The sequence below is a fragment of the Chlorocebus sabaeus genome, chromosome 7, assembly GCF_047675955.1.
Source record: "Chlorocebus sabaeus isolate Y175 chromosome 7, mChlSab1.0.hap1, whole genome shotgun sequence".
In the NCBI taxonomy this organism is placed as follows: domain Eukaryota; kingdom Metazoa; phylum Chordata; class Mammalia; order Primates; family Cercopithecidae; genus Chlorocebus; species Chlorocebus sabaeus.
The window spans coordinates 57,768,931-57,784,846 of NC_132910.1; the positions used below are offsets into that span (position 1 = coordinate 57,768,931).

A 15,916-nucleotide genomic window follows, 5' to 3' on the forward strand; every position below is an offset into this window, starting at 1 on the left:
GGTCTAAATATAAAATGTATTTCTTCCTATGCATTGTGAAAATAAACAGTTTTTAAGAAACTGCTTTACAGTAGTCTATTAAACATGATCACATAATATAGTTTTAGAAAGTTTTTCACATTACAAAAATAATACTTTAAAATAAAACAATTAAAAATTGCACTTAAGCCCCCTCGGTACCCGTAACTCCTGCAACCTGATATAATCATAATTAATATTCTAGAGTATAGCCTTTCAACTTCTCCTATGTATATACACATATACACTAAATTCTACTTTATGAAAATGAGATAATACCATATTATTTTATAAATTGCATTTCCTACTTTTAACAATATGTAATGTGAACATTTTGTTTTTTTATCAATAATTTTTAATAAAGCATCTTCCTAAAAAATTATAATTGCTTGAGGGCAGGTGCCTTCAATTTAACTTTTCAGTAAGTAATACATTCACAGTGTTAAAAATATTTTTAATGTCAAATGTAACAAGTAAACAATTTCTCTTGCACTCATGCTACTAACTGCAACCCCATCACCAAGCAGCTAACTTTTGTTATTAATTTATTTTCCTCTCCACTGTCATTTATTATTTTTAATTGACAAATAACAATTGTATTCATTTATTGGATACAATGTGATGTTTTGATATATGTTTATTCAACAGTCTTTAAACAGGGCTTCATTCTATGTGACAAACAACAAATAAAAAACAGGCTAAGTCACGCTACAGCTAAACTTTGATTTTCAACTCTGACTTTTAGCTTGATGTGGACTACAGAGAAAAGAAAAACCAAAATCTATCTAAGCTCCCAAAGTAGTATCAAGTAAAACATAGAAGAAGTTACTTTCACTCAAGCATACACTTCGTATATCCTCAAAATCAGGCCTGAATATCAAAAATCCAAGTGAAAAGCCTTCACAGCACAGTTTAATACAAAACTATCACTAACGAGTTTCTCAAAACAATTTGATACTATCAACTATGGTAAGAAAAATGACTCATTTTCATTACTTAAGGTGGGAGTATGGAAAGTAGCCACAGACTTTCTAACATAAGGCTATAATTAGTAGCAGTAACTTATTCAGATACACACTTCTATGACAATGAAAATTTAAAAAATACACTCTTTTGTGATGATAATTTCTGCTTTTTTTTTTTTTTTTTTTTTTTTACAACATGTTCTATTAATGCACCAAGTACTTACATCTGGAATGAAGCCAATCTCATTGAGATGATTACTCAGCTCTGGATCATGAAATGCAATCATCTGAGAGAAGACAGTCAGATACTCTGAAACAACAAAGTTTGAGACAATCATCATTTTTACACAGTACTCCAAGAACATTATATTCAAATATAGTTTTATTTATACATTGAATGAGATTTAATTTCTTCATGAGAATACTTTAGGTGATAATTTTGTTTTGCTACTACTTTAATTACTTACTGCTAATTATTAAACAAGCACACCAACAAACTGTCATAACCCATTTTCTGCCTTCAGAGTTACCAGTTCATTTCCTGAGTCACAAATTGTATACATGATAAATAATGTTTTCCTACTAAACTCTACAAGTACATTTTCTCTGGTAATATTAAATCTGCTTTGTATTTGTTGAATGTTCAGAAAGTGTAGTAGATCTTTAAATGAAGGAGAACACTTATAAGCAGTCACAAATGGAATAATTATGCTCAAATTTGTTTATAGATACAGATAAAATATATGCCTCTATACAGGCATCTGTTCCAGTTCTAATTTATTTCCATTTAAGATTTAGCAATTTGGCATATTTAGAAATAAGAATACCATGTTTAATCAGAAAGTAGGGATCCAGTAGGCAATTAAAAATATCTTTTGTTGATTCTAATTCTATTAGAATTCATAGAGTTCAGCTGAAATATGAGGAATATGCTTTTTTTTCATTCTTCCAAAGTTACTATTCATGCCAGTTTACTCACTATGCACTAATCTAAACAAGATAGTGCTAACAATCTACTCAAGGGCAAGTAACTATTATATTTTTACTAATTAAAAAACCAAGATTAATACATATTTCAATGAGCTCAACATTTTTTTTTTTTTTTAAATATAGACTGGGTTTCGTTATATTGTCTTGGCCGGTCTCAAACTCCTGGGCTCAAGCAGTCCTCCTGTATTGGCCAACCAAAGCACTGAGATTACAGGTGACAACCTCATTTTTTTGAAATTGAAATGACAATAACATCATAAAACTTTTCTCTTAATAATCACAACTTTATCTTACAGTAAAGTAACATCTATTTTTAAAACCAATTATTTGGTGAAAATAATCTTCAAAAAATAATGTCTGCCTTCCTTTGTTTAAGTTCTTAAAGTTTTTACCTTTTAATATTTCAAGAAATAGTACTAAATTATTGATAGTCCATCAGTACAAGTAGTCTTCCTTTGCTTTTCTCAAATAATACTTCGCTTCTAATGATCACATGAATTTTATGGATAATATCGTTTGGCTGTGTCCCCACCCAAATCTCAACTTGAATTGTATCTCCCACAATTCCCACATGTTGTAGGAGGGACCCGGCGGGTGGTCACTGAATCATGGGGGCTGGTCTTGCCCATGCTATTCTTATAATAGTGAGTAAGTCTCACAAGATCTAATGGGTTCTTCAGGGGTTTCTGTTTTTGCTTCTTACTCATTTTCTCCTGTCACTGCCACGTAAGAAGTGCCTTTCGCCTCCTGCCATAATTCTGGGGCTTCCCTAGCCATGTGGAAATGTAAGTCCAAATAAGCCTCTCTCTGTTTTTTTTTTTTTTTTTCCAGTATCGGGTATGTCTTTATCAGCAGCGTGAAAATGGATAAATACAATAGATATTTCCCTATAAGCAAACATCTTACATGTCATATATCCTACACAGAAGAGCTTAAGGGAAAAAAAAAAAAAAAAAAAAGATGAGGTGCTGTATTCCATGACAAAGCTGAATTCCTCATTTAATGTGAACTTTTACCCATGCTGGATTAAAAAAAAAAAGATACTCAAGTAAACTTTTTCTTGATTTGATGTTAATTCTACTGCAACAGAATGCATTCTATCTGTCCATTGTCTCACTTTTTCCTCTCTGCACAAAAGAGGTACAATTTACATCAGTTTCAAGAGTTATATATCAAAGTGAAGACCCAAAATATATCTGAAGGGCCCAGGGAACTTCTGGGTTTAACTTTTCTTTAACTTTTTAATTTCTCCTTCCAATTAGTGGTGTGTTTATAGTTCCAGTTTACTCAGAAGCCAGAGATATGTGACATCAACAATCATAAGCGTTCAACTGTATACCAATGAAAGCATATAGTTATTAACTTCTAAAAAGCATGCTTCATTTTAAACCAGAAATTCACACCTCAGGCAATTTTCCACAGCTATGCTCCAGTTTATTAAATATCATTCTTATTTGAGCCTGATAAAAAGAATTACTATGTAAAATTACATGGCTAATTAAGGAGCTACTGAACAAATCGAATCCACCATTAAAACACTGTCTTGCCACCACACCTGGCTAATTTTGTATTTTTAGTAGAGACAGGGTTTCACCCTGTTGGCCAGGTTGGTCTTGAACTCCTGACCTTAGGTGATCCACCCGGCTTGGCCCCCCAGAGTTCTAGGATTGCAGGCGTGAGTGACTGTGCCCGGCCAACACTAATGATTGGATTTATATGTTATAACTGCATATACACATACATATATACACACACACACAGACATAAAATATATAAATTTATATATTATTAAAAGTTATATGTTATATATTACTTCATATATGCAAACATAATTTATAAAACTAGCATAAGTTTTGGTTGCTCAGGATAGGCTTTCAAATGAGATAACAATATGGCCTGTTATATTTAGAAAGTTCTATCTCTAAAGAGAGCACATGTGACAACTGATGAAATCTGCACTATGTAATATTACAAATTATTTCAAAAAAACATTTACAAGCCCCTTGGTGTAAATTTTAAAAATATCAAAATAAATATATGCCTTTTGATTTGTAAATCAAAATGAAAGAATTTATGAGTAGTTACAAAAAAAAAAAAACACAGAAAAAAACAAAGGATTCCATGGAATCATAGAATCTTTACTCTTTTTAAGGAAATATTAAAATGTTGTTACAGCTCCGTAATTGACATGTACACAAAGAAGGGAATAACAGACTCCGGGACCACTTGAGGGAGGAAGATGAGAGGAGAGAGACAATTGAAAACCTACCTGTCTGGTACTCAGCTGATTACCTGGGTGATGAAATAATCTGTATACCAAACCCCCATGACATGTAATTTACATATATAACAAATACGTACATGTACCCTGAATCTAAAAGTTAAAAAAACCTATAATTGTGATTTATAGTATATAATGAGGATATGAATCTAGAGTTTTAACTTGAAAAACAGTGTTTTCTAACCTACACAAGACCCATATAGAGGTAAATGGTATTTTTTAAAAACATAAATTAAGTTTCTTATTAAATTTCCCATTTAAGCTTCAAGTGAAGTTTATTATATTGCAGTACAAAATCTATCTAATATAAATTTTCTGTATTTCATATTTGTAAAACCTCATACTTTTTAATTTTTGCAATGAAATATAAAATGAAAATAAACTGTCATCTTCCCTTCTAATTGCTCTGTATTAAAAATTTTTGTTCCTCTCCTTTAAAACGGCTTATTTATTATATACATTAACATGACAATCCCCAATAAATTTATCGTAAGAATTTTATATGACACTATCATATTTTTGTGCAACTGTTTATAAGTAAGCCATCTGTTTTCCAAAAAATATAAGCAGAGACAAAATTTCAGAAAGTCCTACATATAGGTATCCTTATTTTTTCCCTTCTGAAAAGTTTTTCAGCTTTCACTCTTTTAGCTATGATAAGATGAAAGATGATGGGTGGGATTTAAAGCAAATGTTTTCCTCAGCTCACATATCAGAAATGGTATCCTCAATTCTGTAACTATTTGTTGTTTTCCATCAGACTACTAGCCTATCCTGAAGATGATAAATATAGATAGGATGCGAGTTACATATCTGTTGTCAACTAAGAATGTGACTAAACCGAACCATTTGGTGATAATGTTGACTCACTACACTAGAAAGAAACATGATTTTAATGCAAATGAACCTGAATTATTTCCCATTACAAAGTTTTCTGCTGTAAAATTTGGCCTATCTAGTAAAGGCACAAAAACAAGCATCAACTTCTATAACTAAGTGGGAAGAAGGGGTTCAAAATAAGAGAAAGGAAAGAGAAAAGTAATCTTTAGGGCTACATTTGTAAACCACTTTCTTTCCTTCTGACATACCTTGCTCTAGAATCTACGAACGAGCTCACTTAATAGTTATCATAATAATATTTCTAGTAAAGGTAGGTAGGATGTTTACTGTTTCAGGAAAAATCTCCTTGGTCACATGATACAAGATATTCTTGAAAATCACAAGACTGTATACTACAATCTCCAAATATCTTATCATTAAAGTCATTATGCAAAGATGTGCACTAAGCTGCACATATATTAAAAGTAATGGAAAAAAACATAACTGCTTTTGCACCAACCTAATACAATGCACTACCTTTTTTTTTTTTTTTTTTTTGAGACGGAGTCTCGCTCTGTCGCCCAAGCTGGAGCGCAGTGGCCGGATCTCGGCTCACTGCAAGCTCCGCCTCCCGGGTTTACGCCATTCTCCTGCCTCAGCCTCCCGAGTAGCTGGGACTACAGGCGCCTGCCACCTCGCCCGGCTAGTTTTTTGTATTTTTTAGTAGAGACGGGGTTTCACCGTGTTAGCCAGGATGGTCTTGATCTCCTGACCTCGTGATCCGCCCGTCTCGGCCTCCCAAAGTGCTGGGATTACAGGCTTGAGCCACCGCGCCCGGCCGGCTGCACTACCTTTCTAAATACATAACTTTTGGAGTGAAAATGCGTATTATTTCACTCTCATTGCTATCGTTTGGAGGGAAAGAAGAGTTTTATACCCCACCTTTGACAACTGGGCTTTAGACTTGGTATGTCTGTCTTCCTCTTTCTCCCCCCAAGAGTTACTGAATATATATTGTAGTATGAACTTACCTCCTAGTTTGCCCGTGAGAGTCCCAGTTGGCACCTGTAGACCCAGCATCTGGTACAGTGCCCCTTTTAACTCCCAGAAACATCCCAATTTAGTTATACAGTCAATCTAGTTATATGTGGTACTATATTAAATGTTGGGGACATCACAGTGAAGAAGATACGATTCTTTCCTTCAAAGGATTTAGAAAGACATACAGGTAAACAGAAAATTGGGGAAACTTTCTCTTAATTTTGCAGATTTATATGGTATCTCCTCTTAGCTTTACCTTTCTGACTTGTAGCAACCACATCTTCCAAGTGTGAATATGCCTTGGTTTTATAAAACCCTACAAGAATATGTTTAATGTGCCGAAGTTTCACTGGCCAAATGTAGTCTACCTTGTTCCTCACTGGTCTGAAGCTGCCTTTCTCCTCAATAGCCTAAGATATACCTGTCCTGCAAGTTATAAACTTGTTTTCCAACACAGTTGAAATGCTAATCAATAGATTTCTTTCTAATTTCTCCATCTTTTTCCATACACTAAATACTCTAGAGATTCTGAACCTTAGAATAATTTTAGTAATCTTAGATAATCTCAATAGCCAAACCTGAGTTGTATAATCAGTATGTTATTTTTAAATGTTCCCATGTATTGGTAGTTTGTCAACTCAATAACAATGTTTCTGGTGATAATTTGATAGTACCAACGATAATAACAAATATTCATTCAGTCAGAAAGTAATTAAATTTATTATATCTTAAAAATATCTGCAGGTAACAAGTCAATAGAACTAAGTTTAAAAAAACCAGGATATCTTGATTAAATTGATCATTTTTCTACTGATCTATAAGAGGTGAAGCATTTTAGAGTCTCATGAGTGTATATATAATATTTTAGAAAAAACTTTAAAATAGAAAATATTTTAAGTTCTATTAGTATATAGTAATAAAAACTTTTTTTTTTCCAAAGAATAATTCAAGTTGCTATTGAACATAGAAACTTTTAACTTCTGGAAAGGCAATTCAAAGATTCAGTAAATATGCATTTCTATAATTAGCTTTTAAATGAACTAGTTTCTTATGACTTAGGAATTTTCCCAAAATTTGTGGAGAAGAAAGTGTACATGTGATATTTATGCCAACCAAAAATCAATGACTACTTTGAAGTGTAAAGCTTAAAACTCTACAAAATAAAGAGAAACACAATAACAAAGAAGTAAACTAATAAAATGAGAGGTGAATATTTCTAATGCTAAGCCTAAAATAAACACTTTGAAGAAAAATAAACCACAGTTCTATCAAACTTCAGTAACCAATACACAGTGTACTGTTTCAGCTCCTTCTTTAGCTTTCCATCTCTCTTTCCTATCCCACAGATCAGATTTGATTAGTGGATATTTTATCATCCCATTTTGCACTCTTTTACTTCAGTCCTCTTCGTTGTTCCCTGTCATAAGAATGTCTTTACCTCTTCTCACCAACGAAATTATTATGCAAACTTCAAATTCATCAAGTATCTCCTTTTATGAAACCTTTCCAGAATGCTATCTCTTCTTTTTTAGACAAATGATTTAAAACACTTTGTCTACTGATTCTTTTTTCAGCATAATATTAAAGAACATTTATGGTGGCTTTAAAGAAGTTCAAAATTTAATACTAATTCAAGATTTCAAATGTAATTTTATAGAAATCATAACTGAGGAAATTATTAATAATTAGAGAAACAAGCAATCAATAATTGTTGAGAGGTCTTTTAATTATAATGTTGGATGTTAAAATGTATTACTGATAAATTGATCAAACTAAAGAACAGTCTTTTTCGTCTTTTTTTTTTTTTTTTTTGAGATGGAGTCTCACTCTGCTGCCTAGGCTGGAGTGCAGTGGCGCAATCTCAGCTCACTGCAACCTCCATCTCCCAGGTTCAAGCAATTCTTCTGCCTCAGCCTCCCAAATAGCTGGGATTATAGGCGCCTGCCACCATGCCTGGCTAATTTTTGTATTTTTAGTAGAGACAGGGTTTCACTGTGTTGGCCAGGCTGGTCTTGAACTCCTGACCTCACAATCTGCCCACCTCGGCCTCCCAAAGTGCTGGGATTACAGGCGTGAGCCACCGTACCCAGGTGTTTTGGCCTTTCTTATAAGTCTCTCCAAATTCATGTTGTATACACTATAGTCTCTAATTTAATAAATTAAACAAGAGATTGTCTTGCATATCTGTATAGTATGCCTTTTAAAAGCATGTTAAGGCTGGGCGCAGTGGCTCACGACTGTAATTCCAGCACTTCGGGAGGCAGAGGTGAGCGAATGGCTTGAGCTCATGAGTTTGCGATCAGCCTGGGCAACATGGTCAAACTGTCTCTACAAAAAAATACAAAAATTAGCCAGATGTGGTGGTGCATGCCTGCAGTCTCAGCTACTCGGGAGGCTGAGGTGGAAAGGTGGCTTGAGCACAGGAGGTGGAGGCTGCAGGGAGCTGAGATTGTGCCACGGCACTCTAACCCAGGTGATAGAGCCAGACCTTGTATCAAAAAAGTATGTTAAAAAAGTCTGTAATTAGGAAGTGTGGAAATTTGTCTTTTTCGTATTGGAAATTCATTATTAATATACAATGTATGTATCTGAGATATGAAACAGTGGAAAAATAAAATAAAATAAGATGTCTCATATGGTCTTAAGAGCTGGCCATCTAGCCAGGTATCAGCCAACCATCTAAGAAACAGTCTAATCAGTTCATGTTATAAGACCTCTTTTTATTGCTTATTTGAGGATTCCCCAATTTTTCATCTTTATAAACTAGAGAAATTTAGCCCAACATTGTATATTAATTGGGCTTTTATATTTGGAAAGTTTAGTAAACATTACAATTTCATGTTAGCTTTGAAACTAACAGCCTTATATTGCTGATATATTTAGCTGATGATTATTAAATTTCTTTTTCTACAGCACAAATACTAACCTGATTATTTTTTACTTTTAATCTTCTCAGTTTGTCTTTGGTCACTATTTGACAGATTATTTATATTGCATAGCTTCTAAAATCTTGTGATATTACCCAAGGTTTTATTAAATCCACTCATTTTTCTATTAACTGAAATCTGAGAGAGTACACTATCAATTATATAATAAACATCACTAATAAGGGTAAGAAGGAAGCTATTAGTAAGAATAAGGCACATCCTTCTTAAGGTACAGGACACAACCTTATGGAACATTACTTCATAAACTATGAAGAAGGTATAACTGGGTCCTTGCAGTCAATGGCCTTATTAAGGTAATCTATAAGCAAAAAACAACTTCCACTACAAAATGCACTCCTCCTTAATTAGAAAAAGTCAAAGCAAAAAGCTGTACCTTCTAAAAATCGTTCTCAAATTAATCTCAACTTCATACAAGTCCACACTGTAGAAAATGTGCAGAATTGGGCACATCTATGTCAAACCACACCATTTCAAAATACAAAAGCCAATGGAGTTTGCATTTCAAAATTAACATAGAGACAATGGATCATTATTTCCATTTCTAACACCTATCTACACTGTAGACACAGATATACAGGAATGAACACATGATTCAATTTGCTTGTAAACACAAAATTTTCAAAAAGTTTTAATTCTTTTTCTTTAAACCTCAAGGTACATGATGCTGAAAGAACAAATGTTTTTATGTGCGAAGCTATTTATCCATATTCTGTTCCTCCTACTTTTAGCTTTACTTTTTTGAGTTTACATTTTCCTTTCTGCTTCCTTTCTAATTATTCTCCCATTATATCAACCTCTGATACTCTAATTTTATATTCATTTCTAACCAAGTAAAATTATTACTAATTGAGATCCCACTTACTCAGAATTTTTGATAAATCAGATACAACATCCAGTATTCCTACTTCATTTATGAAAACTGGGTGAATTACATAAAACCATAATGATATATATAACACAGAATCAGTTTCAAGTTGTTTAAAATAAAGCGGAAGAATTATATATAGTTAAAAACAAGATCAAAGGGATATCTGATAAGCATCATAAAAACAGTAAATGGGAGAGTGAGCAGCTTTGTAGTCTGCTCTAAAATAACAGAAAAACTATAAGAAAATCCCCTGGCCTTAAAATATACAGAATCTTGTTGAAAGGATATAAAACAGTACATAATGCCATAATGATAACACTAGCAAAAAACTAGTACTCATAGTAACAGTAACATAAAGAAATAAATAATAGCACTTATTGAATATGTATGTACCAGGAATTTACATATTATGTTTAACCTCTACAATATTTTTATTCTAGACATGAGAAAAATGTTACCTATAGAAGTTAAATTATTTGTTCAAGATTATCCAATAAGTAGTGAAACTTAAATTTGAAACACCTGTTTTAAAAGTGTGGGTTTTCTTGTTTTATTTTGTTTTCAATTTTTGTGGGTACATAGTACGTGCATATATTTATGGGGTAAATGAGATACATTGATACTGACATGCAATGCATAAAAAACCCATTCAGGGAAAATGAAGTATCCATCACCTCAAGTATTTTTCTTTTGCATTAAAAACAATCCAATTATATACTCTTAGTTATTTTAAAATGTACAATTAAATTATTATTAACTACAGTTACCCTGTTGTGCTAGCAAATACTAGGTCTTATTTATTCTTTTGGTTATTTTTTTTACTCATTCACAATGTGTATCCTCCAACTTCTACCCTCCACTACCCTTCCCAGCTTGTAGTAACTGTCATTCTACTCTCCATCTGCATGAGTTCAAATGTTTTGATTTTCAGATCCTACAAATAAGTGAGAACATGTGAAGCCTGTCTTTTTGTGCCTGGCTTATATCATTTAACATAATGACCTCCAGTTCCATCCATGTTGTTGAAAATGACAGGATCTCATTTTTTCTTATGGCTGAATAGTACTCCATTGTGTATTAAGTGCCACATTTTCTTTATCCACTTGTCTGTTGATGAACACTTAGGTTGCTTCAAAATCTTCACTATCGTGAATGGTGCTGCAGTAAACATGGGAGTGCAGATATCTCTTTGATACTGATTTCCTTTTTTGGGGTATATACCTAGCAGTAGGATTGCTGGATCATATGGTAGGTTTACTTTCAGTTTATTGAAGAACCTCTAAACTGTTCTCCATAGTGGTTATACTAACATACATTACCACCAACAGCATATGAGGGTTCCTTTTTCTCCACATCCTCACCAGGGTGTTATTGCCTATCTTGTGGATAAAAGCCATTTTAACTAGAGTGACATGATATCTCATGTAGTTTTGACTTGAATTTCGCTGATCATCAATGATGTTGAACGCCTTTTCAGAATCCTGTTTGCCACGTATATGTCTTCTTTTGAGAAATGTGTAATGAAATCTTTTGCCCTTTATAAAATCAGATTATTAGAATTTTTTCTATAGAGTTATTTGAGCTTCTTATATATTCTGGTCATTAATCCCTTATCAGGTGGGTAGTTTTCAAATATCTTCTCCCATTCTGTGAGTTGTCTCCTAACTTTGTTGATTGTCTCCTTTGCTGTTCAGAAGGTTTTTAACTTGATGTGATCTCATTTGTCCATTTTTGCTTTGTTTGCCTCTGTTTATGGGATATTATTCAAGATATCTTTGCCTGGACCAATGTCCTGGAGAGTTTCCCCAATGTTTTCTTATAGTACCATAATTTGAGGTCTTAGATTTGAGACTTTAATCCATTTTGATTTGATTTTTATGTAACTAGACAGATTTTTATGTAACTAGACAGATAAAGGTCTAGTTTCATTCTTCTGCATATGAAGATCTAATTTCCTCAGAACGATTTGTTGAAGAAACTTTAAGAACAGTGAATGTTATTGACACCTTTGTCGAAAATGTGTTCACTGTAAGTGTACAGATTTGCTTCTGTGTTTTCTATTCTGTTCTATTGGTCTATGTGTCTGCTTTTATGCCAGTACCATTTTGTTTCAGTTACTATAGCTCTGTAGTATAATTTGAAGTCAGATAATGTGATTCCTCCAGTTTTGTTCTTTTAGCTCAGGACAGCTTTTGCTATTCTGGATCTTTTGTGGGTCCACATAAATTTTAGGATTATTTTTTCTATCTAAATGTGGGTATTTTTAACTTCTATTACATTACTTTCAACAAAGAGTTCAGGAAATTATAATAGAAGTTTGAATTTGGCTACAGTTGTACTGAATGAATTCACAAACAGGTTACGCTATGACGTGAACTCTTAAGAAGGAGGTATATTTTAGGTAAGTTGAAGAAAGAAGGAATATATTTTGGGTATGCATGCATGGGAAATGAGACAAATGAAAAGTATTTTTAATACTCCGATTACACAATTAAACATTTAAACGTTTTACTAATTTACAGTGGACTTGCTCCATGGTGAAGCTTTTTGTGAGCAATTTTGATTGTGAGAGACATAAATGGCAGTCTCTTATTTTCTCAAACTAGCATGCCTGCATTTGAACTGAAATGAAATTAGATATCAAATATCCATTAGAAAAATACCATAATTCTTTGTGGATTTGGAGGAAAGATCAAACTTTCTAATTTCTCTTTATGGATTTTATTGGACGGACCATCATATTTTGAGGTCAAAATCTTAAATTTAATCAAATATTACATCAACACACCAGTACATCAGCAGTTTCCCTGCAGAAGGTCACGGAAAGACATTTGCTTACCTTGTATTACATGTGAGTTGTCTTTTAAGAAGAAGTTATACAGATATTTGGGAATAAAAGCAGACATACATGCATAAGCCAAGGCTAAAAGAGAATAAGGCAAAGGCATGTAAAAAATTAGTTAACAGGGTAGATGACCAGCTGTAATGCATTCACCTAGCACATATTCCTTGAATCTACTATTAAATAACAGTTATGATAGCAAGTGCTAGAAAAACAAAATTGAGAGATAAAAGTCTCTGTGCTTTAAAATGGAAAACATTTTAGACAACAGAATAATTCTATAACTTAAATTTTGAAATACTGTGGCAATCATTATCACACAATAATCAAAACTTTTATTACCTAAACGTTGTTTCTTAAAATTTCTAAGCATGATCATTATTAGTAAGTTATACAGACCTCACGATCCTTAATTGCTGCTGATGTAAACAAGAATCTACGAACTTTGGATTTAGGAATAGTGTTATAATTCACATTTTCAAACATAGACCCCTGACTACGCTTGGGTCAGTATGAGTGATAATTGGCTATGCCTAACTAAACACAGTAAAAAACTCTAGTTTAGATTAATGAGTGAGAATATTAGAGAACAGAGTATTTTAAAAATAATTCATAGAGTAAAATTTCATTTCTCTGGGATTATGCTATTTCTACTTAATTCCAGAAATTGATGCAAATTTGGTCATGAAATAGATAGAATGTGAAAATAGGGAGATGGTCAGATAAGGCATCTAGACATTCAAGCTATACATAGTAACACACTCTACATGTGATTTCAGGGATTGGAGTTATTCGAATTTAGTATTTATTGAAAAGCCTACAATAATAAAGTTATTGCAGAAAGGCAGGGAAAAAAAAAACTGCCATCGAAAAAGGGCTGTCAAAAAATATTACATTAGTATATAAGTATTAGAATACAAGACAGACACAAGATAAATTTTTATAAATACAAAGTGCTTTATGGGCTCAAGAAGGAGAAAAAGAATAGTCTTCATTAAGGAAGAGGTATCCAAAATGATTATAGGCTTTGGAGATACAAGATTATGGAAAAGTGCCACCATAATTGATTTCTTTAAAAATTCTTTAGAAAGTATACTTAGACAAAAATTAATCTCTAAGGAATTTAGAATAATAAAATTCCACTAAATTTCTAGTAATATCTTTAGCATAAATGAAACTCTCCAGTAATAAATTAATCCTTCACATCTCTAAAATGAGTCTATAATAGATTATTTCACAGAAATCTACCAGGGAGAGAAAAAGAACCTTAAAACAAAAACAAAAACCTTTCATGTCTGAATCACATATTTTAGAATATTATGTGCAATGATTATTTAAATGATAAAGAGGCTTACCTTCATTATTGAAGTTTAGATACAGGAATGGAGCACAGAGTGAGTCAAGACCTAATGCAGAGGGGTTGGGAGAAATAAATCAAATAAATATAATCTAGTAGAATTGAAGATATATACCTTATTCAGTTCTTTGCATTACCTCCAAGTAGATTAAACATTAGAAGTATTATCCATACAGAAATATGTCACCTCACGATTTACTGTGGGGAGTAAGTGATAGTGTAGCACACAGTATGTGTCCAATATGAATCAGCTATTATTATTATCCAGATTATTATGAGTCGAAAAGAGAAATACAATAATAGAAACATGGAAGAAAGTTACAATTCTCTGGATATTGTCCCATCTCTGACCCTAAGTGTACAATTCTGGCAATTACTTAATATCTTCTGACATACTTTCTCGTCTAGGAAATGGAGTTTCACCTATGTTCTTTTTCTTTGGGATTATGAAAAAAAATTCTTTAAAAATTGTGAAGTGAATTCCAAATATATGACATTTCTTTTATTGATAATAATGATGTGCATGTATTGTCATGTTGAAAGAATGTACATAAATCTACCTACAACTGTTAGGAGGATATAGAATAGCTCTGAAATACACAGAGCTAAGAAAAATAATACCTTTATTTAAACTATGGCCAGTAAGAAATAGAGAACTGAAATATAAAAATAGCCGCTTATAACACCACATTCAAAAATAGGGTTGGAATGGGTTTCTCATTCTTTATCAAACACAAAAATAATAATGGCAAAGCTAAAAATAAAAGATATGAACCATTAAAGATACAAGGGGAAAAAAGACAATAAATAAAATGAGGACTTTAGGATGATAGCCTATTTTTAAGTCCTAACAGCCATGGTAAGTATAAATTAGAAATCATTAACTATAAGAATCTCAACTAGCCCCAACTGATTTAACAGTGTGCATAGGCGTTTAAAAAATGTATCCACAAAGATGACAACAGCTCCAAATATATTTCTGCTTTGCTAATCAACTTGCATATTAAATATTATGTTTTTAAATGATATCTACTAGGATTTAGACAAAGATTTTAAAAAATGCTTGGATGTAAACCTCTCAAAAAATGAATCAGAGCTTCAATATTGACTTTTTCCGAAGACAAGGATGTTTAGATATTTTAATTTTTTAAAATGTCAGTTATGCAACAATCTCCTAATACTCCAGGGAAGTTTTAATGACTATAAAAGTTACCTTGCCAATACACAAGATCAGGATGAGACACTACCCAGGCTTTTAATACACGCCTAAATTTTGCATGACCTTCTGGTGATGATAACAGTTCATCGTACTGATGACAGCGAGGAATATCCACTTCAATCTGTTAAAATAGCAAAATAATAAGGTGAAACAGTAATTGTGTAATCAGCAATAAACCCTTAATCTTTATTCATTAAATAAGGAAAAGGAGATGCCATAATACAAATTTCAAAACAGACCAACTTCTTAAGTGCCTAATTTTTTGAATTTTTTAATTGATCTTATGGAAACACTAAAGACGTTGTATGTATACTTAAACAGGAGAATCAGACCATTTCTTTTGAAAGGTATGTGTTAATACACTTTTCAAAAATATTTTCCTTTATAGTCTGGTCCAAATGAAGGGCAAATTTTTCAGATGAAGAACTATAGTATTTTTAAAAAGGTAACTTGACCTTAAAGTCCTTTAAGGTATTGTTCTAAGTTATAAGCATAAGAGTTATGGTTTCTCTAACAATGTATGTATGCAGCAGTGTGTCTGTATTCATGAGAGAAAGAGGCTTTCTTC

At 32.5% G+C, this 15,916-nt stretch overlaps 1 protein-coding gene across 5 annotated transcripts in view; it reads right to left on the bottom strand.

Moving 5' to 3' along the window:
* The window catches only part of TBCK (TBC1 domain containing kinase), a 243,705-nt gene that overhangs the window by 142,008 nt on the left and 85,781 nt on the right, over window positions 1-15,916 (bottom strand). For 4 of the 5 annotated variants that reach the window (XM_073017536.1, XM_073017534.1, XM_073017535.1 and 1 more), the window contains 4 exons: window positions 15,343-15,469; window positions 14,128-14,178; window positions 12,770-12,853; window positions 1,208-1,293 (listed from right to left, as the gene is read on the bottom strand). In XM_073017536.1, the coding sequence (XP_072873637.1) occupies window positions 1,208-1,293; window positions 12,770-12,853; window positions 14,128-14,178; window positions 15,343-15,469 (348 nt within the window). The remainder of the gene's footprint in view (window positions 1-1,207; window positions 1,294-12,769; window positions 12,854-14,127; window positions 14,179-15,342; window positions 15,470-15,916) is intronic. The other variant, XM_073017533.1, reaches the window with a different exon arrangement.